Here is an 18,677-nt window from a genome sequence, read left to right as displayed (position 1 = left end):
GTGAAATAATATAAAAAACACACACAATAACATAAATCATATTGTAATAAACAGAATACAACAATAGAATAGAAAATACATAAGGAGAGAATAAAGAAAAGTCAGATATTAGCTGGAGGGAAGGCCTGAGTGTATAGCCATGTTTTTAATTGACTTTTAAAAGTGTCCAAAGTGGGGGCTGCGTGGCTCTCAGGAGGGAGATTGTTCCAGAGGCGAGGAGCCACCGCCGAGAAGGCCCGGTTTCGTGTCCTTTCCTTCTGGGCCTCCCTCGGCGTTAGGCTCCTCAGCCTCACCTCCTGGCTCGTGCGGGTGATCTGAGTAGATCTAGGTGGCAGCAGGCATTCGCCAAGTATCAGGGTCCTAAACCGTTTAGGGCCTTATATGTAAGCATTAACACTTTGAAGTCAATGCGGAAACAGATGGACAGCCAGTGCAGGATGGCCAGAGTAGGAGAGATATGTTGATATTTTCTCACTCCAGTAAGGAGTCTAGCCACCGCATTCTGCACCACCTGAAGTTTCCGCATCAGCTTCAAAGGCAGCCCCACGTAGAGTGCATTACAGTAGTCTAATCTAATAATATAATAAATAACTATAGTAAATATTATACAATACATTAAATGTATAGTATATGATGACTATACTATATTTTCGCATTATATTGAGAAATTGCATTTCTGTATATCACGCCATATTATTATACAAGTTGTAGATTACTAGATAAGAATAGCGTGTGCGTATGTTAGAGGCGCAAAGACATTAAGACACTTTTAATGTCTTTGCGCCTCAAACATTCGGTCAGTTCCGAAGCCAAGGTCCGCCGGCAACCCCTGGGCTGCCTCGGGCGAGCACTGCGCAGGCGCCTTGGCTGCAGGGCATGCTGGGAAGCGGAGTTCCCGCCCGCAGAAAGCCCGAGCAAAGCCTACTTCCTGCCCTTGCCTTACATAACCTCAGGGAATGCGCTCTCCTGTCGCAACGAGGCCCGTGGGCAGCGAGATGGGTAGAAATGAGCTTTCTTTGTAGACCACGGGCGCAGAAGGCTCCCTCTTACGCCAATAACAGGCCTACTTCTACGTCGCTGCGGCGTGCGAGGGATTCTGGGTAACGTGCCCCTTTTCCCTCCCCCCCCCCGCTTCCTCCCTGAGAGTACGGGAGGGGGAAACTTGAGCAGGCGCCTCATTGGCCAGAGGCCGGTGGCTGGGGGTGGGGATATTCAAAAAGAGGGGGCGGGTCCGAGCAGGTTCTTGTGGAGTGACGCCATTTCCTCTTCGCCGCCCGCCGAGGGAACCGGTGGGCGCGGAAAGTGCGGCGGTGGGCGGAAAAAACTACGCTACCCAGAGAGTAGAGCGGCCAGGGACGCCCGCCCCTTCCGCTCTGACCTTGTCTTGGATTGGCTCTCCTGGAGCAGCCCAATAGGCGGGCCTGTACTTGGCCTGTAGAAAGAGCGGAGCTTGAGAGCCTTGGCTAGGGTCGGAGGAGGAGGCTGGTAAGAAAAAGGCCGTTTGAGCATGCACAGAGTGCCCTGGGTGGGTTGTCATAACCTCTGATCATAGACAGAGTGCCTGGGTGGGTTGATAACCCCCTGAGCATGCACAGAGTGCCTCTGGTCAACTGGACGCGCTGGCATTGCACATAAAATATCTTTTTCAATTACGAGTGATTGCTGGAAGGCTTGCCTCTGGGCGTGCACAAAGTGCATTCAAGAAGCTGGTTCTATGATGCTGTGCTCCTTCTCGTCTCTCTGGGGAGGACGTTCATCGCATTCATGTAGGCCTTCCTATGTCTGAGGAGGTGGATTGTAATCTAGGAAATCTCGCACTGAAAGAAGTTTAATTTGAAAGCTCGCTTTATATACGACTTGATGAGTGTAATTCTTTGTTTTTTTCCCGCCATCTCTTCCTCTTCAGGTCTCTGTTCCTGATGCAGCGAGCTTTGGCCGCCATCTTCCACCAGCGTGGGATCGGAACCCTTTTCTCCCCAGCCTGGAGGCGGCCTCTTGACCCCTGCCAGGCCCCGGAGCTGCCAGTTGGCTTCCCTGGGCTGCTTATGCCATGGAGTCGCCAGCAGATCCGGTCTAGAGCCCGCGGCAATGAGTACCAGCCCTCGAATATCAAGCGGAAACACAAGCACGGGTGGATCAAACGGATCCGATCGCGCAGTGGGATTGACGTGATCCTGCGCCGGATGCAGAAAGGCAGAATATCCCTCACCCACTGAAGCACGGAGGAGGAGGCAAGGCTGCTTGCACCTTGGCTAGAAGGTGGTGATGAATCCTTCCTCCAGTCCGAATCCTTGGAGCCTTCCCTTGGTTGGGTGCTGGCTGCGGTCGCTCTTTTCTGCCTAGAAGGACTGGGATCCACACCTCAAGCATAATCAATTAACTAACCCTCCTTGCATGAAGATGAACGAACCGTCACCCATGTTTCTTTTATAAAAGGAATTAGAGATGTTGTTATTAAAAAGCTTGCCTGTGTCCCAGCAAATCTGGTGTCCTGTTTCTTTTATTACACATATAATGCTTTAGTATTGCTCACATGGATGATGACATACAGTTTGCCTTTTTTTAAAAAAACCCATGCCATCAAAGCAAATAATAACATTTGTTTAAAACAGAGCAGGGAGGGAGTCAATATTTTTAGGTGGAAAGAGATCCATTTTCATAAAGAGTGTAATCACTGTGAGCATTCTTACCCCCCCCTTCCCCCCCCCCCAAAAAAAACCCTTGCAGGCTTTTATATAGTGCAGGTCTCTTAGGCCAGGATCCTATTATTGGAGGAGATCAGTGGAGTTTACTTTAAAAATTCCCACACCATTCAGAGATGATTATTTAATTAAAATATCATTACCCCCAGCTTAACGTCACTAAAAACACAACCATTAAATCTTTAAAGCAGTGAATTAAATTCAAAAATTAAATATTAATAACTCATTGGATGGAGCCAGCATTGTGTATTTTTACATTTTTCTTTCCCGTTGAGTTCTTTTGTTAGTTAACTTTTTTTGTTTTGGTTTCTTTTGTTCTTGTTTAGTTGTTAAGTTGTGTCCGACTCTTCGTGACCCCCTTGGACCAGAGCATGCCAGGCCCTCCTATGTTCCACTGCCTCCCAGAGTTGGGTCAAATTGATGTTGGTTGCTTCGATGATGCTGTCCAACCATCTTGTCCTCTGTCGTCCTCTTCTTGCCTCCAACTTGTTTCTTTAGTTATTCTTATTGTTGGATATTGTTAATTATAGTTAATTTCTTTTAGAAGAAGGATTAATAACATTGATTTTTTTTGCCCTGGCTGTTGTTTTTATTTATTTTATTATTCATTTATAACTGCCTTTGCAAGTACAGTAAGTCCCTTTTAATCCCCCATCTCGCAAAAAAAACCAGTTAGCCAATCAGCGCCTCCGAAGAGGACAAGAAAAAGACTCTTAAGGCAGAAAGGATGGAGGCGAGAGAAAGAAAAAGAACGACATTTCCCATGATGCCCCAGCGGAAGTCCCCCCCCCCGTTTTCTCTCGTCTCCTCATCCGGGTGCTTTGCGCTCAGCTTTCCCTTCTCCTCCGGGAGAGGGAGGGAGGGAGGGAGGCGGGCGCTGGTCCTGGGAGCGGCGTCCGCAGAAGCCAATGGCGCGAGCGCTTCCGCGTTGGCCGGCCCAATGAGCGCCCGCTGGAGGGGCGTGGCCGAGCGGCGGACCTAAACGACGACGAGGGCGAGGAGGAGGAGGAGGGAGGGAGGAAGGAAGGGAAAACGGAGGGGGGGCGGCGGGGGATGCAAAGTTGCTGAGGCGGCGCCGGGCCGGGAAGATGGTAAGGGGGCGCCCCCTCGGCTTTGGGGGTGGGGGGTGCCTTGAGGGGGGCTGGTTTATTGGGGGGCGTGCCTGGTCCCTTGGGGGCGCTCTGGAGGGGCGTTGGGGGAGGGACACCCCATGGGGAGGAGGAGGAGGAGGGGGGTCCTCATGGGGAGGGGAGGGGCGTGAGAGGGAGGGGAAAAATGGAGGGTCCTAGGGGGGTGAGTGGGGGGGGAATCAGCCTCCCCGTGAAGGGGAGGGACACAAAGGGGGGGAGTCCTGTTTGGGGTGGAGTGGGGGGTGGGTCCTGGCGCAGTATCCCTCCCTATTGCGTAGGTGGGGGGGAGTGGCTTTCTTTGAGGAGGGGGTGAACAATATCACACCCCCGTCCCCAACTACACCCCCGCCCCCAACTACACCCCCCCTGCGGGGTTGTGGGTCATTGGGGGGGTTGTGTCGCCTGAGGGGCCCGTGGGTCTTTTCGGCCTCCCCCAAGGGGTGCCCCCCCCCGAGACACACACTCCCACTCTCCCATTCCTCGCTTTGCCAAAGAGGGCAACTACTTATGGGGCGAAGCTGGGCGGGGTCCTTTCCGGGGGGGGCGGATTCTAGGGCCACTTTGTATAATGGGCGCCCTATGGGGAGGTCTGGGGCGGGGGGGGGGGGAGAGGCAGCCCTCAACAGCTGCCTAATGGGCCAGCGGGAGGAACCCTCGCCTTTTGGAGACTTCCCCCCCCCCCGGGGTGGGGGCTCCCTCCTTTGTATAACAGGGAGAAACGTCTTTCTGGGAGGGGTGAGAGGGTGGAGGGACTTGGGGGGTTGTCTCGGGGTTGAGATCCAGGGGAACTTACTCTAGAAGACCAGAAAGCATTCAAGCTTTTATGAGCAGGTGTGGGGTCTCCTTCAGGTTCTGGGGTCCCCAGCTGGGGGGGGGTCATTCGTTGAGCCTGTGGGGAGGGTGCAGAAAAGCTGAAGGGATCCCGGTGGTGGGACAGCAACACACAACCCACCCTGTAACACTGTCCCCCCCCCCGCAATGACATGGCCCCTCTCTAACCCCTTGTGGCTTTTTCTCTGAACCTAGGCGGACTTCCTGAAAGGGTTGCCGGTTTACAACAAAACCAACTTCAGCCGGTTTCACGCGGACTCCGTCTGTAAAGCGTCGGTGAGTGAACTTCCCCTGTTTTTAACCTGTTCAGTGTAAATCCTACACAAAGCGGCCCCGAATCCTTGAGGCCACGCTGCGCTGCTCTTTCAATAGGTTCACACACACAAGTACAAAAGTCCCATTAAGGGTCTGTAAACAACACACACCTTATGTGTTCTTTCTGGCAGCAAAATAATATTTAAGGATAGCACTGGTGCGATAAGTAGCTCGTCAGGCCAGGGTTTTGTTCGGAACGAGAAAGACACGCAGACCCAATCCCTCATATTGGAAAAAGTCGATGTAGTGGAAGCATGCGGAAAATATAATCAGGGTTCTCCTCCACCCCCCAGTGCCATCCGCAAGAATTAGGATCCGTAAACAAAGTGAACTAACCTCCCCTTATACTCAGATTGTGAGCAGCTGCCTTGATCCGTTTAGGGAATTAAAAATAATTACAACCCAAGATGTGTTTATAACCCAAATATCAGGGAAAGGGAACGGATGGGCTTCCCACATGTGGTGGTTTTATTCTGAAAAGGTTGTGGGGAGAAGTTTTATTTTTAATGAGGGAGAAATAGAGACGCTACCAAATATAGATACCCTGGTTTTGTGTCGCCCCTCTTTAAACCTTTTATTTTTCTCAATTAATTTGTGAAAAGGACGGAGAAATTCGTTTACTATCTGTAAGAGTGAGTGATGTCTTTTATGGGACTGCATGCCTTTTTACTCGCTGTTCTGTGTCACATTAGGGCAAACCCTGCAATTCCTAGAGGATGATGATGTTATTTACACATTGTACTGCTCCCCGATACCAGCCATGGCTCCCAGATGATGGGATCTACTTCCTTTACTGTTCTGGTTGTTTTCCAGTCCAGCTTTTTGTTTTCTCTTGTTTTTAGGAAGAGTTTTTGAAGAGGGATCTGCTTAGGATACCGACCTTTCACGATGATTTTATCCATTCACTGACTTGTCATTTTTGTCACACTTGTGTTTGGTTTTAACAACGCCACGCTTGACTCGACATGCTGGTTTTAGGATGTTTTAAGAGGACGGTAAAGGTATGGGTGGGAAAGCTGGACAGTTAAGAAAGCCGACAGGGGGGAAAATGGATTCATTTAAAATGTGGGGCTGGAGGAGAGCTTTGAAATTACCCTGGGCTGCCAGAAAGACAGACAAGTGGGTCCTGGATCAGATTGAGGGTGAATTCTCTCTGGAGGCAAAAATGTTGACACTGAGGTTGTCGTACTTTGGGCACTTCATAAGAAGGCTAGATTCTCTGGAAAAGGCCATCATGCTGGGAAAGGTGGAAGGCAGCAGGAAAAGAGGAAGGCCAAAATACAAGATGGATTGGCTCTCTCAAGGAAGCCACAGACTTTTGAGACTGCAGGAGCTGATCAGGGCTGTTGAGGATGGGGCCTTTTGGAGGTGGCTCGTTCATAGGGTGGCCATGAGTCAGAGGCAACTAGATGGCTGGGACAGTGCAAAATGCAACAAGGGATAGTGCTAGAAGATGAGACTCTCAGGGCAGGGAAAAGCAATATACATTTTGGAGAACGCTCATTCATGGGGTCACCAGGAGGCGGAGGTGACTAGATGGCACATAAAAACAGAGCCTCCTTGGCAGAGGAACAGTAGGGTACAAATATAACAAATATTGTTACTACTACTTATTGCAGCCATAATATGAGGTTTAAGCCTGTTTAGCTGAAATTGTTATGGATTGGTGTGATGTAGTGGAGGGACGGGGCAGGCTTTGGCTGCCTTAGTAATGTTATGGTATTTATTTATATTTATTATCTACAGTATTTATTAACTGCTCTGTGGTGCTTCAGACACGAACAAAGGAAGAACGAGTGGCTGACTAGGACCTGGGTTCGAATCTAGGCTCAGCCGGTAAAACTCCAGGCTGGGGTAGGGCGCACATGCCACTGGGAAAAGGACTTTTAAAATATCTGGCACACCTTGAAAATCCTCTTAAGAGTCACCGTAGATGGGAGGCAACTTGAGGGCCCGCAACAGCTGGAATTTCGCTCTCTGGATGAAGCAGGTGTTGGCTGTTATTAACAGAGAATATATTTTAAATAAATGAGTGAAGGGTACTGTATGGCCATGGAGAATCTACACCCCTGCAAGGCAGTCCAGAGCTCTTGCCATTAGGGAACTCTTCCTAATGCTGAATTAAATACTCCTCTCCTGTAATTTAAATACAATAGATTCACTGCCACCACAACTTTACTTATTCAGTTCATCCGATTCCCTCAACGTTGGTTAAACTGGATGTTCATCTTTTTCTCGCACACGGACACCAGAAATCTCACTGGCCTATGTTTTTGAAATTTGCAGAACAGAAGGCCCTCCGTCTATCTGCCTACGCAGGAATATCCGTCGGAACAAAGTAAGTCTTCTTCTCTGGTGTGACTCCCGACGCTTGTTGAAGCTGTTGCCTGAATCCCCCGACTCTTAAGGCGTTAACCACCTTTGGGAGTGTCTAGCGGCTTTATAAATTTGATTTGTACGTTGGTTTTTCTCCAATATGGCTTGCTGGATTAAAACAGTGGCTCTCCAGGGTAGCCAGTGGGATTCTCCGACGGGCTGCTGGTGGTTGAACCTTCTCTCTGCAAAGCATAGATGGCTTGGGTTGGACAGGTGGGGTGGAGGTGGGGGGTGTCCATGGGTCCAGACTGCAGCTGACACGGGAGACCCCATCCCTGAAGACTCCTTGGCATGTGGCCCTCGGACACTCCCAAGATGGGAGAATCCGCCTCCCTGCCAGGCGGTCCATCCTGTTGTTGAACGGCTCTTGCTCTGAACAAAGCCAAGTAGATTACACCTACCGCTCCCCTTGATTGGGTCACCGTTCTCGCGTCGACGCCTCCGAGCATCGTCTTAGCCTTTTTTGCTGCCGCATCCCCCTGTTGGCTCATGTTGAGCTTGTGGCCTGCTAAGACTTTCCACGGGCACGGCTATTGTCAGGCTGCCTTTTTCCAGCCTGTGTTTGTGTCTCTGGTTTCTCCTGCCTAAATCTAGAAACTGTCACCTTTCCCAGCCGGTGCTCATTTTGTCTGGTTTTGGCACAGATGATGGAAGTGCTGGGTGTGTGTGTGTGACTGTGGCAAATAAAAGTGAATTAAGGCCAGTTTCTCCCTGAGATTTTGTTTGGGTGGCTGATAAATCTTCTGCGAGGTAGAATAAATGGCAGGATTTATTTCGAAGCAGTTTTCAGAAACTGGAGGCTTCCAGAGTGGCTGCCAAGAACTGAACCTGCGCCCTCTTGCATGGACTACGTGGGCTCTGCTCCCGTGTCTTGTAAGCTCCTTGCACGGAGCAGGCGTGGCTGGGTGTCGGGAGCTTTGAGGCACCTGGAAGATTCCTTGCAAGTAAAATTTATTTTACCAAGCCGCCTTTGGGTCCTTTTTATATTATTTTATGGAGAGAAGCGGGGCAAAAATATTCTTTTAAATAAATAAATAATAAATATACCTGCTTTGTCAGAGTCACGACAAACCCATGCTAAAGTAAATCTGTTGGGTCGTAATGGTTGCTGCCAAGTTATCCTTTCTCTTATACTGGTTACACTGAAATAGAGGATCCCAGCAACGCCTTCGGAAAATGGTTGCATCGATTCCGGTGGAAGAGTGTATCTTTGTATCCAAGTCTGCTCAATATTTATTAATTTATTCAAAATATTTTGACCTTTCTCCTTAAATCGAATCAAATGTGTCAACCTTTCTCCTTTATTTATTAAAATGTTTCGGCCTTCCTCCTTTAAAAAAGACCCGTATGGTTAAATGATTACATTCTGTTGAAAATGGTAAATAAAAGCCCTACTAAAAAGATATTGAAATGCAACCTTGGCGTTTAAATACAGAGAGAGAGAGAGAGAGAGAGAGAGAGAAATATCTGCGTTTCTTCCCCGAGCCTTCAGCTAGATCTTGCGTGTGGGTCTGACGGATTTTCCTGTCTTCTTTTTCCCCAACAGTCATTGTTACAGAAAAGACAAATATACTCTTGCGCTACCTACATCAACAGTGGGACAAAAAGGTATGGGTTTTATGCACATTCGCATCCTGCCTGTGCAGACGGCTTTAAACCAATGGGCGATAATAATAAAAAATCTGAGAATGACAGAACTCGGAGGGACACGATAGACCCTCCCGTCCAGGAAGCCCCGTGGGGGATTCGAACTCCCAACCTCTGGCTCCACAGCCAGATGCCTCAGTCGCCAAGCTCTCCTGCAGTTCTGTGGCTAAAAACATTATTTGTTAACATTTTAAATTTCAAATTGTCGGGACCCAGCTTTGCTTGGGGTGGGCTTCCTCCCTGGAAGCAAAGTCAGGGGCATTTTTTTTTGGTGGTACCTTGTGGCTATATCCACTCATGGAAAAGGCATCAGGAGTTAACCTCGAGGCAAAATCCGGAGCCGGCGTCCCAAAGGCAGTTCCTGTCGTTCTGCCAACTCCTGCGACGTTGCTGGAACCAGTTGTATTGGTTCTTGCCTTTCCATGTGACCATTTCAGCAATGTGGAGAGGGGGGATCTGCTGCTTGGGTAACAGCCTATCCTCCATATTACCTTACCAGGGCTTCATGCTCTGGAGAGGACACTCCTCAATTCAGAGCATGTTACCATAGTCTCTCGAGACTGAAGGATGCCTATGCTAATGGTACCTTTCTGCTCTCACGGCCCGAAGGCAACCATGGAGGGAAATTTGGGTCCAAACTCATCTCTTCCCTGACCCTCTTCCGTTCCTTTCTCTCTCTCCCCCCCCCCCAACTCCCATCCAGAATGCGGCAAAGAAGAGAGACCCCGAACAAGTGGAAATAGAGGGAGAAAACTCCGCCCCGCCCCGCAAAATCGCCCGGACAGACAGCCAAGATATGAACGAGGACACTTAAAACTTTTTTTTTGTTTGTTTGGTTTTTTTTTTTTTTGCTTGTCTTTGGTGTTTAAAATTTTCTGGCGCTTCCTGTGTGGGTTCCCCCTCCCCCCTTTTTGGTATTTCAACATGTCTGTGCACGCAGGAACAGGCGTGAACACTCGCAAGCCCCTCGCCGTGAGCCGCCTGCCGTCCTCCTCCTCCCTCCCGCCCACCCCTTTCGCTCTTTTCACCCTGCAAACCCAAACCAATTTTTTTTTTTACTTGTGTGAGCCGATGTATTTATTTTGTTGGGGGGGGGCAGGAGAAGGTTTCTTCCATCCTAATACATATATACATACATAAACATATATACGTATATGTATATACACATGTATTAGGATAACTTATGCTCACTTGTGTTCTGCCTCTTTGCACACAGCAAGTGGGGGGGGGGGAAATGTCTAAACTGTGATCAATGCCTTTTTTTAAAGAAATAAAAAACACCTTTTTTGTGGCTAGTACCCTCCACCATGTTGCAAGTGACCTGAAATGTTCTCCCGAGGCTGGCAGACTGACCACTCACACCCCGGCCCCTCTTGTGGTATCAAGCTTTCTATCTCACCCTGACCAAGGGTGTCCGTTGTGAGTCCCACACGCTTTGCCTTTTCTCACGCAGCCACAAACGTCAGCGGGATGGCGGGGCGGATCAGCTTCCCCCTCTGGTCCAGCCGTTTACCCCTAACATCAACACCTGGTTTTTCTGATTTATTGTTTTTTTAAAAAAGAATTGCAATGGTTCCCCATCTTACCTTCCCCTCATGACCCGATCCTTTTCGCACGTCAGCTGTCGATCAGAAATGCTAGCCTTTTCTGCTTGCTGTCAGTCTCTTTTTCTCTGACACGTGTGCACACACAAACACACCACTCTCTGATTGGACCAGCTCTGTGCAACTTCTGAAGTAGAATAAATAAGGATGTTTCTCACCATCTCGGCTGAGCGTCTGAGCCTAAAACCTGCCAGTTTTGGGAGGGTTGGGTTGGGAAAGGGGAGGGGAGTGATGGGGGGCAGAGGTGATATTGTGGAATCAAAGTGTCCGGCGACAACTCTTAATGTGTGCGTGCAAACAGCGGGTGTTGAAAGGGAGCCCAAGATTGAGACAGGAATTGCTTGGAGAGAAAAGCTGTTTGGTTTTTATATTTGTACCGTCGGATCCCACCATACCCATTGAGATTGGTGCTAAGGTCCCCCTGCGGATATTGAAAAATGTGGATGATAAGGAACACCGTTATAATAGCAAACACTATACATTGCATGGTCTCTGGTCCTCTGGTGGCCAGTTCAGGTAACCTCAATTTTAGAAATACATACAGTATTTTTAGACTGAGTAAGTGAATCAGCAGGGTGCTGATCCCGCAAATATGGGAGTCTTTAGCGTTAATCCCACTCTCTTTCATCACCTGACTTAAAATTAGAATCAACTGGGGAGAGAAAGGATGAAATCTCTTTTCTAGCTACAACCAAAAGACTGTCTGTATAAGCTTTGGGCTTCCCAAGAAATTTAGCTGGAGCCAAAACTAGGATGGGTAGGTAGGGACCAGGGCATTAAGAGTCAGGGTGCTAAAATTAAACGGGGGGAGTTACATTTGCTGCTCAAAGGGAGCAAACCGGCTTGGCCCGGAGACGGACAGACCCCTTCCAGCCGCTCTTCCCTGGAGGGGAGGCAACCTGTATGTGGGACCCTAAGCTAACTCTGCCCCTTTCAAAATGTATTTATTTACAGTAATTTGTATACCACTTATTGGGCCAAGAGTCACTCTGGGCAGTTTTACAACCTGTGTGTGTGTGTGTGTGTGTGGCAACACCACCACAATTTGTATACCGCACACTTAAGAGATACAAACCATGAACTTAAAAGCTTCCAAACAAAGAGGAAGCAAAAAAGGTGAGTTTTAAAATACTGTACATTTTAAGTAAAATTAAACTTTTCTCCCTTTTGTTGAAATATATTTTGCTTTATTCCATGTTTCTGCCGGTCTTACAAAAATACGACCCCCCCCCAAAAAAAATTAGCTTTAAAAAAAACCTGTCTGCCCCCGTCCCGTCCCACCCCTTGGTTTTACTTCATTGCTCTGATTGCAGAAATAAATAAAGATGCAATAAATAAAGAGGGGGGGAGGCTCCCCCCCCCCCAAGAGAGTCCTTCTCCTCTGGTACTTGCTCAGGAAAGTAAGACATTTAAAACAGGCAGATGCCAGGAGGCACAGGGCTCCGGGTTTCAAGATCTGCCATCGGGGGTCTGCAGGTTCGGGATGGGAACCAAGAGGCTGTGGGTCTGGAAATGTTGGCGGAGACGGTCCCTTGAAACCCCCCCCACACTACCCAGCCACCCCCACTTTTTTTAAGGATTCCTGTTGCAACCTTTAGGTTTCCCCCATCCTGGACGTGGCTGAGCTCTGGCAAACGTGGGCAGACGTCAGAAGATGCTTCCCCGGGTTAAGGCAATGCAGAAGCGGTGTAGCGTTGAATGGGCAAATGGCGCGCCATCCTCTCCGGCGGATCTAAGGAGACCCAAACTTTCCCCCACCCCCCATGAGATGGACAAGGGAGCCACGGAGACCCACGTCGAAGAGGAACTTCATTCTTCTTTCCTCGATCTGGAACGTGGCACTAGGAGGCTCACCGGAGGCGGGCAAGGCCCAGTCGAAAATCCCACACATTTCTGGGGCCGAGTTCCAGGGTTCCGTTCTTGAGGACCTGGTGAGCAGAGAAGTGTCACGTTCTGTCAGAACGTGGCATTATTGCTGTGAGATCACATGGAAAGACATCTCCAGCCGTAAATGAGGCGCCCTGGCTTGTCCGCCCCTTCGTCTCCAACCCCAGGAGACGCTTCCGCTGTGGGGCCTGGACGTGGCTTTGTACCGTCCCCTGACAGGGAGTCTGTGGTTCCTTCCATGGGCAGATCCTCTCGCAATGGCTTTAAATTCTTTTTTTTCTCTTTTGGAAGATGGAAATGTGGCCGCTGTTGCAGATGTTGGAGGCCATCATGAAGCAAAATCTAGCTTGGGGGCGCGGGATCAAAGAATAGCTCCTCTCTACACCCCTTTCCCCCTTATTTTTGGTGGAGCCACCAAAAGCGGTCCTCGTGGGCGGTCAGGAGAAGACCCACCTGGGCATCTGCTTCTTGAAGTGTGTTTGGGAAACTGGCGTTTGTGCCCCATTGGCCCCGATCCCTTCTAGGCCAGGCACACCACTCTGTTCATAACAGTGGCAGGTGGAACTTCGCGAATAGAGAGCTGCTACAGCCTCCGAAGAGGATGATGTATTGCCTTCCCCCCCCCCCGAGCCCAGCTGTACAAAATCTGCACTCCCACCAATCTTCCCATCCACCCGCTGCATCACCGTTGCTTCCACCCCAAACGCCCTCCCATCAAGGAGCCATTTCAAGAACCCAACACCTCACCTGAAACCTCTTGCCTTGACACGGCTTTTGCAGATCAAAAGTTCTTATTGCAATAAATAAATATCATCGGCGGCGTCCTCCCGCATCCCAAAGGGGAACTCTGTGCCCCCCACCCCCCCACTGTTCACCTGCCATTTCCCCAACCATCACCTACCCACCCAGCGAATTATTATTATTTAAATAGAAAAGAAAACATGGAGTCAACCAGAATGATTTCCAGAACTGTGGAATCGACCTGGCCCGTTTTGAGGAGCATCACCTGGAGTGGTGCCACCCGGATCCTCCGCCCCGCAGGAATGGCGTAAAATGCTTCGCTAGTTTTTTTAGTGCAAGAAAGGTCAACTGTGTGTTGCTCAGTTTTTTCTCCCCAGAATCCCTGAATGCCACAATTCACGTCATTCTAAAGGACGGTTCTTCAAGCAGAGAAGAGGGGAAGGAGTTTCAATCCCCCTCGGTTTTAGTGGAGCAGAAAAAAGAGGGGGGAGGAAATACGAGGACAGATTCTAGAATTGGTGTCTGTCTCTCTCTTTCTTTGTTCCAGAAAGAGCAGCTGATGAAACACAGCACAGGTCGGTCCCCCCAAATCTCACCTCAGACCCACTCGGTGAGTTTCTTGGTAGGCCCCAAACACTAGAAGGGAACTAGAGCCTCAATGAGGACTAGCGACCTGTCCAAGAGGGAGGCTTTGCGGATAACCCCGGACCGCTGGAAAGTCCAGCAAGTGGATCTTTGAGCAAATAAAGCCTGAACTGTCTTCTGGAGGCCAAAATGTTGAAACTGAGGCTTGTCCTATTTTGGGCACCTCATGATAAGGCGGGACTTGCTGGGGGGAAAAAACACAATAATGCAGGGAAAAGTTGAAGGCAGCAGGAGAAAGGGGAAGATCAACTATGCAATGGATGGACTCCCTAATGGGAGCCACTGAGTTCAGCTTGCAAGAGCTGAGCTGTTGGAAACAGGGAGCATTTTGGAGATCATTCATTCAGAGGGTGGTCGAGAGTCAGAGGTGAGTAGAGGGCGGGACCAGTGCCAAAGGAAACAAGAGATAGTGCTGGAAGAGGAGACTCTCAGGACGGAGAAACACAAGGGACATTTTTGAGAGCACTCCTTCGTGGGGCCGCCCACAAGTCAGAGGTGACTTCTTTAAGCAGAGGGGACGTTCTCTCGCCTGTTTCCCACTAAGTTTCCTACAAACCCATTTGGGGATTTTGCTTGGTGGGCCCCGTCGGGCGCCCGTCACCTGCCCAGAGGGTGGTATGTGGTGGATTCTGAGCTTTGTGACCCAAGTAAGGGTCCTCTCGTCCCAAAAGAGGTGAAGGCAGATGGAAAGGAGAAGGTGGAAGTAAAAAGAAAAAGAGGCTTGGTTTGGAGAAGGAACGCATTTGGAGAGGAAAGAAAAGCAACAGCTGGAAAGCAGGTAGGGATGGTGCACTACAACACCCACTTTCCTCTGCCAGCTATGGGATTGTGGGAATCGTAGTCAAAGAGCCGGTAACAGGAGACCCTTCCCCAACTGATGGGGCTGCCCGAAACGCTTAAGGAGAGAAATACCTGCTTGAAGAACCGCCCTGCTTGGTCTTTCGGCCCCCTCCCTGTCTCTCTTTCCCCCACCCCACCCTGAAGTCCCCACCCCCCCAAGTCCTGGAGGGTGGGTGTTAGAGACCGGGGGGGCCCCCATCGTCCTCTGCCACCGTTCGGATCTCAGGCTCCTCGGGGCCCTCCTCGTCCACCAGCCCGTTGAGGTGGGACCGGCCGGAGGGGCCCCCCCGCTCCCCGGGATCCCCCGAGGGGCCGGGCCGGGCCGGCGGGGGCAGGAGGGGGGCCGCCCCGCCGTTGCCCCCGGTTTCTGACTTGCTGAAATTGAAGAGCTTGCCGGGGTTGAAGGACTTGGTGGGCGACGACGGAGCCTTCTCGGGGTTGGCCTCCCGCTTCGTCTCCGGCGATTTCAAGAATTTGAAGCTCAGGAAGCCGGGCAGTTTGTTGTCCGTGCTGGTGGGGGACTGGGGGGAACGGGCGGCCCCCGTGCCAGCCCCTGTCCCGGATAAAAACTTGCCCTGCAGAGGAATGATCTGTTTCAGCTTCAGGACGTTGTTGGTAGCCAGCAAGGAGCTTGGCCGTTTGGGTTTCTCGGATCCGGGCCCCGAGCCCCCCGGGCCCTTCCCCTTGCCCTGGCTCTTCTCATGGCTGGGCTCCTGCCCGCTCCCGCCTCCACCGCCGGGGCCATTGGCCTTGCCATCCTCGCGGCCGGCCTCGCGCTCCTTCCGGGCGTGGTACTCAGCATGGCGCTGGCGCTCCTCCTCCTCCCGCTTCCGCCGCTGCTGCTGCTGGAAGTGGTGCTGTGCCTGGCGCTCGTGTTTCTGCCGGAGAGGAAGGGCCACAGGTCAGTAAACCAAAGCGAGGCGGCCTGGTTCCAACCCCCGCCCCGTGGATGCTGAAAAACGTGGATAATTCCAAACACCACCGATAACAGGGTCTCTGGTTCCACTAAAGGGCCATTTCTGGTAACTTCATTATCAGAAATACAGAAGGACCACCATATCCACTGGGGACTGGTTCCAAGCCAAGTGGATACTGAAAGTGGTGGATAAAAGCAAACTATATATGGCATGGTAAAAGAAAGAAAAAAAAACCCAGAAAAATATTTTCATATCTATTACCAGAACTAACAAGTATTCATAGCATGGTCTCTGGGCCACTCTAATGGCTGGTTCTGGTAATACATGTGAAAAATATTTTACTGGGTTTTTTCCTTCTCTTTTAGTATTTTCAGACCCAAGGTAAGTGTGGATACTGCACCTGCAGATACACGGGTCCCGCAGTGCATGAATAATCCTTTCAGGTGGGTCCTTGGGAACACTGCACACTCGTCTTGTGTATTCTCTCTTAGGGCCGCGTGCAAAGAGCAGAAAGCTCACCTTAAAGGCCTCCCGGCGCTGGTACTCCAGTTTGGCCATTTCTTCGGCCACCCAGGCTGGGATGTCCGGGATGGCCACCTGGATGATGTACTTCAGCAAGAGGGCGAAATGCTGGGGAAGAGAAGACGGGAAAAGAGCGTGGGAACTGGGCTTCCGACGCTGGGAAACTGCCCTGTGTGTTACAGACACCCGTGAAAGCGCCACGACATAATAGACGGTGACGGCTCTTGGGTTTGTGAGCGCTTACGAGGGCAGTTGAGGACAGTCGGAGGTGACTTAGAACTTAAGAGGGAAAAAATGAAACAAGAGATAGTGCTGGAAGAGGAGACTCCCAGGTCGGAGGAAATGCAAGGAACTCTTTGGGAGGCCGTGGAAGGCAGGAGGGCCTGGCGTGCTCTGGTCCGTGGGGGGTCACGAAGAGTTTGACTTAACAACCAAACAACAACAACTTTGGGGGATTACTCATTCATGGGGGGGCCGCCGTGAGTCAGAGACGACTGGGTGGCACAGAAAAACAATAGACGAATGAGAATGTGGAGCGGGCCTTATTGTTTAATTAGAGGACAGCGAAAGCCCCCTATTTAAAAAAAAATTGATCCCAAAAACCTGGATCTGGATTTATTTATCCCCCCCCCCCCCAGATGCAGACCTGGGGCAATTTCTTCAGTTCTTAGCAATGACAAGTGTGAGGAAGAGAGAAAGAGAAGGGAGCAGGAAAAAGAAAACCTTCTTACCTCCAGCACCACCACGGAGATGATGGCCCCCTCGGGGCTCAGCCACGGAAAGAGGCGCTGTAGCTGCCCACACTGGCCAATCAGGTAGCAGTTCACCACGATGGCCAGCACCCCCATCGCCTCCATCACCTTCTGCAGGGGGAAAGAGATCGGGGTGGGGTGGGGGCTTTTAAAAGGCAAGGAAGCCGGCTGAAGCAAACAAGACACGCGCAGGCAGGCGGGGAAATGGGCCACGCCAAACAGGCCACATCTGAAGCCTCAGACCAGGTCAGACTTGAGATGGGAGGTCCTCTCCCACCAAATGATTTTAAAACTCTGGGCACAGAGGACACGGGACAGAGGATTTTGGACAAAGAGGATGGCAATCAAGGAGGTCAGGGGAGCAGGGTTTATGTAGTCTGGAGAGGAGAAGGCGATGGGAGAGCCACCGCAAAATGTGTGAAGGTCCACCCCATGGAAGGTGGGGCCCGTTGGCTTACTGTGGTTCTCGTAGGTGGGTCTCAACCCGGCTGGTTCCAAATAAAAGTCTTAATTTGGACCGGGGGGGTGGGGGTGGGAAGAGAGGAAATCCTTCTCCAGACAAACCCCGCCCCCGAAAAATTGGACATTTTGATTGTGCTAGAGAAGAAGCCAAACCTCTTTCTATGCTAGTCTTAAAAAGATGCCGCAAAGTGATCCACGCAGGGCTGGACCAGATGACCTTCAGGGGCCCCTTTTACAATCCCACGGATCCCCGGATAAGGCGTTGTCAGTGCTTAAGTGGCTGCTAAAGCCCAGTGGAGCCTCCTTAGGCATTGACAGTCTAGCCACCAGTTAGTTGCACAGGGTGGTGGAAAGAGCTTTTCTCCGCGCGCGTGTGTGTGTGTGTGTGTGTGTGTGTGTGTGTGCACGTGTGCGCGTGTGCGCCTTCAGTAGGGTTCTGTGCACCCGGGCTGACCTGCCACTCCCCGATGCTCTCCACCCGCTGCCCGAACGGGCGCTGGAGCCCCGTGCAGAGTTTGAAGGCGTCGCTCCGGATTTCAATGATGTTGTTGACGAGGGCGCACATGGCGGCCAGAGGGAAGGCCGAGGAGAAGAGGACCACGTAGCCGAACTGGATGAACATCTCCTGGTAGTCCTGAAACGTGTCCTGAGACCGGAAGGAGGCCGGGGGGGGGAGGGGGAGGGAGAGAACGGGTCACGGCCTGAATTAATGGCGCGTCAAATCTTTCACAAATCCAATTACATTTTGAATGCAGCAATTTTTTAACACCATTTCTGCCCGTTTTGAATTGGCCCTTAAAGGGACCTTGCGTTAGGGTGCCAAAAAGCTTTGCCGGAATTAAACATCGCACCCATGGTTTTATTGATTTTGTGGATTTGTCTTATTTATAGAACTGCCTTTCTCTTGATGAAGGGACTCAAGATGTCTCGCAGTTACAAACAAAAGCAATGTGTAAAAATACAAGAAGTTATACAACATGGACCCCCTGTATCCGTGGGGGATTGATTCCAAGTCCCCCGTGGATAACAAAAACCACGGATAATGGCAAACACTATACATAGCATGGTCTCTGCCTCCTTCTAGTGGCCAGTACTGGTAATGACATTGTGGAAACATATTTCTGTGAGTTTTGACTATTTTAAATATTTTCAGATAAGCGACAGGTTGAAATACCGTCCGTTGGGAGACATAAGGCCACTTCTGGGGGACCCACAGGTCCCGTGGGGGGGAGAGAAACAGACCCTTAGCAATCCCGCCCCCTATCCTGATAGGCTTCCGCATCCGACCACAGGACCACGCCAACCC

The 18,677-nt window shown here is 50.6% G+C and overlaps 3 protein-coding genes across 6 annotated transcripts in view; 2 read left to right on the top strand and 1 right to left on the bottom strand.

The window, feature by feature from the left end:
* The first annotated feature begins 966 nt into the window (after window positions 1-966).
* MRPL34 (mitochondrial ribosomal protein L34) lies at window positions 967-2,482 on the top strand. Its single transcript, XM_020781208.3, has 2 exons — window positions 967-1,100; window positions 1,907-2,482. Exons 1-2 carry the CDS (start codon window positions 1,006-1,008, stop codon window positions 2,214-2,216), a joined length of 405 nt encoding a protein of 134 aa, XP_020636867.3. The 5' UTR covers window positions 967-1,005; the 3' UTR covers window positions 2,217-2,482.
* Window positions 2,483-3,642: 1,160 nt separating this feature from the next.
* On the top strand, window positions 3,643-10,765 carry DDA1 (DET1 and DDB1 associated 1). Its single transcript, XM_072977843.2, has 5 exons — window positions 3,643-3,793; window positions 4,859-4,939; window positions 7,265-7,316; window positions 8,901-8,962; window positions 9,705-10,765. Exons 1-5 carry the CDS (start codon window positions 3,791-3,793, stop codon window positions 9,813-9,815), a joined length of 309 nt encoding a protein of 102 aa, XP_072833944.2. The 5' UTR covers window positions 3,643-3,790; the 3' UTR covers window positions 9,816-10,765.
* ANO8 (anoctamin 8) overlaps window positions 10,048-18,677 on the bottom strand; it is a 34,853-nt gene continuing 26,223 nt past the window's right edge. For all 4 annotated transcript variants that reach the window (XM_072977840.2, XM_078379010.1, XM_072977841.2 and 1 more), the window contains 4 exons: window positions 17,826-18,017; window positions 16,889-17,020; window positions 16,155-16,265; window positions 10,048-15,596 (listed from right to left, as the gene is read on the bottom strand). In XM_072977840.2, coding sequence (XP_072833941.2) covers window positions 14,895-15,596; window positions 16,155-16,265; window positions 16,889-17,020; window positions 17,826-18,017 — 1,137 coding nt within the window. In that variant the 3' untranslated portion in view covers window positions 10,048-14,894. The remainder of the gene's footprint in view (window positions 15,597-16,154; window positions 16,266-16,888; window positions 17,021-17,825; window positions 18,018-18,677) is intronic.

Source organism: Pogona vitticeps, chromosome 7 (genome assembly GCF_051106095.1).
Source record: "Pogona vitticeps strain Pit_001003342236 chromosome 7, PviZW2.1, whole genome shotgun sequence".
In the NCBI taxonomy this organism is placed as follows: Eukaryota; Metazoa; Chordata; class Lepidosauria; order Squamata; family Agamidae; genus Pogona; species Pogona vitticeps.
The sequence above is the reverse complement of the archived record's forward strand: the minus strand, read 5'-3'. Positions and strand labels throughout refer to the sequence as shown.

Excerpts from the sequence above, each read along its gene's own strand:
- DDA1 (XM_072977843.2), top strand. Across the intron at positions 7,317-8,900 it reads GGAATATCCGTCGGAACAAA|TCATTGTTACAGAAAAGACA; the intron begins GTAAGTCTTCTT and ends TTTCCCCAACAG. Across the intron at positions 8,963-9,704 it reads ATCAACAGTGGGACAAAAAG|AATGCGGCAAAGAAGAGAGA; the intron begins GTATGGGTTTTA and ends ACTCCCATCCAG.
- MRPL34 (XM_020781208.3), top strand. The coding sequence starts at position 1,006 with ATGAGCTTTCTTTGTAGACCACGGGCGCAGAAGGCTCCCTCTTACGCC. Across the intron at positions 1,101-1,906 it reads CGGCGTGCGAGGGATTCTGG|GTCTCTGTTCCTGATGCAGC; the intron begins GTAACGTGCCCC and ends CTTCCTCTTCAG.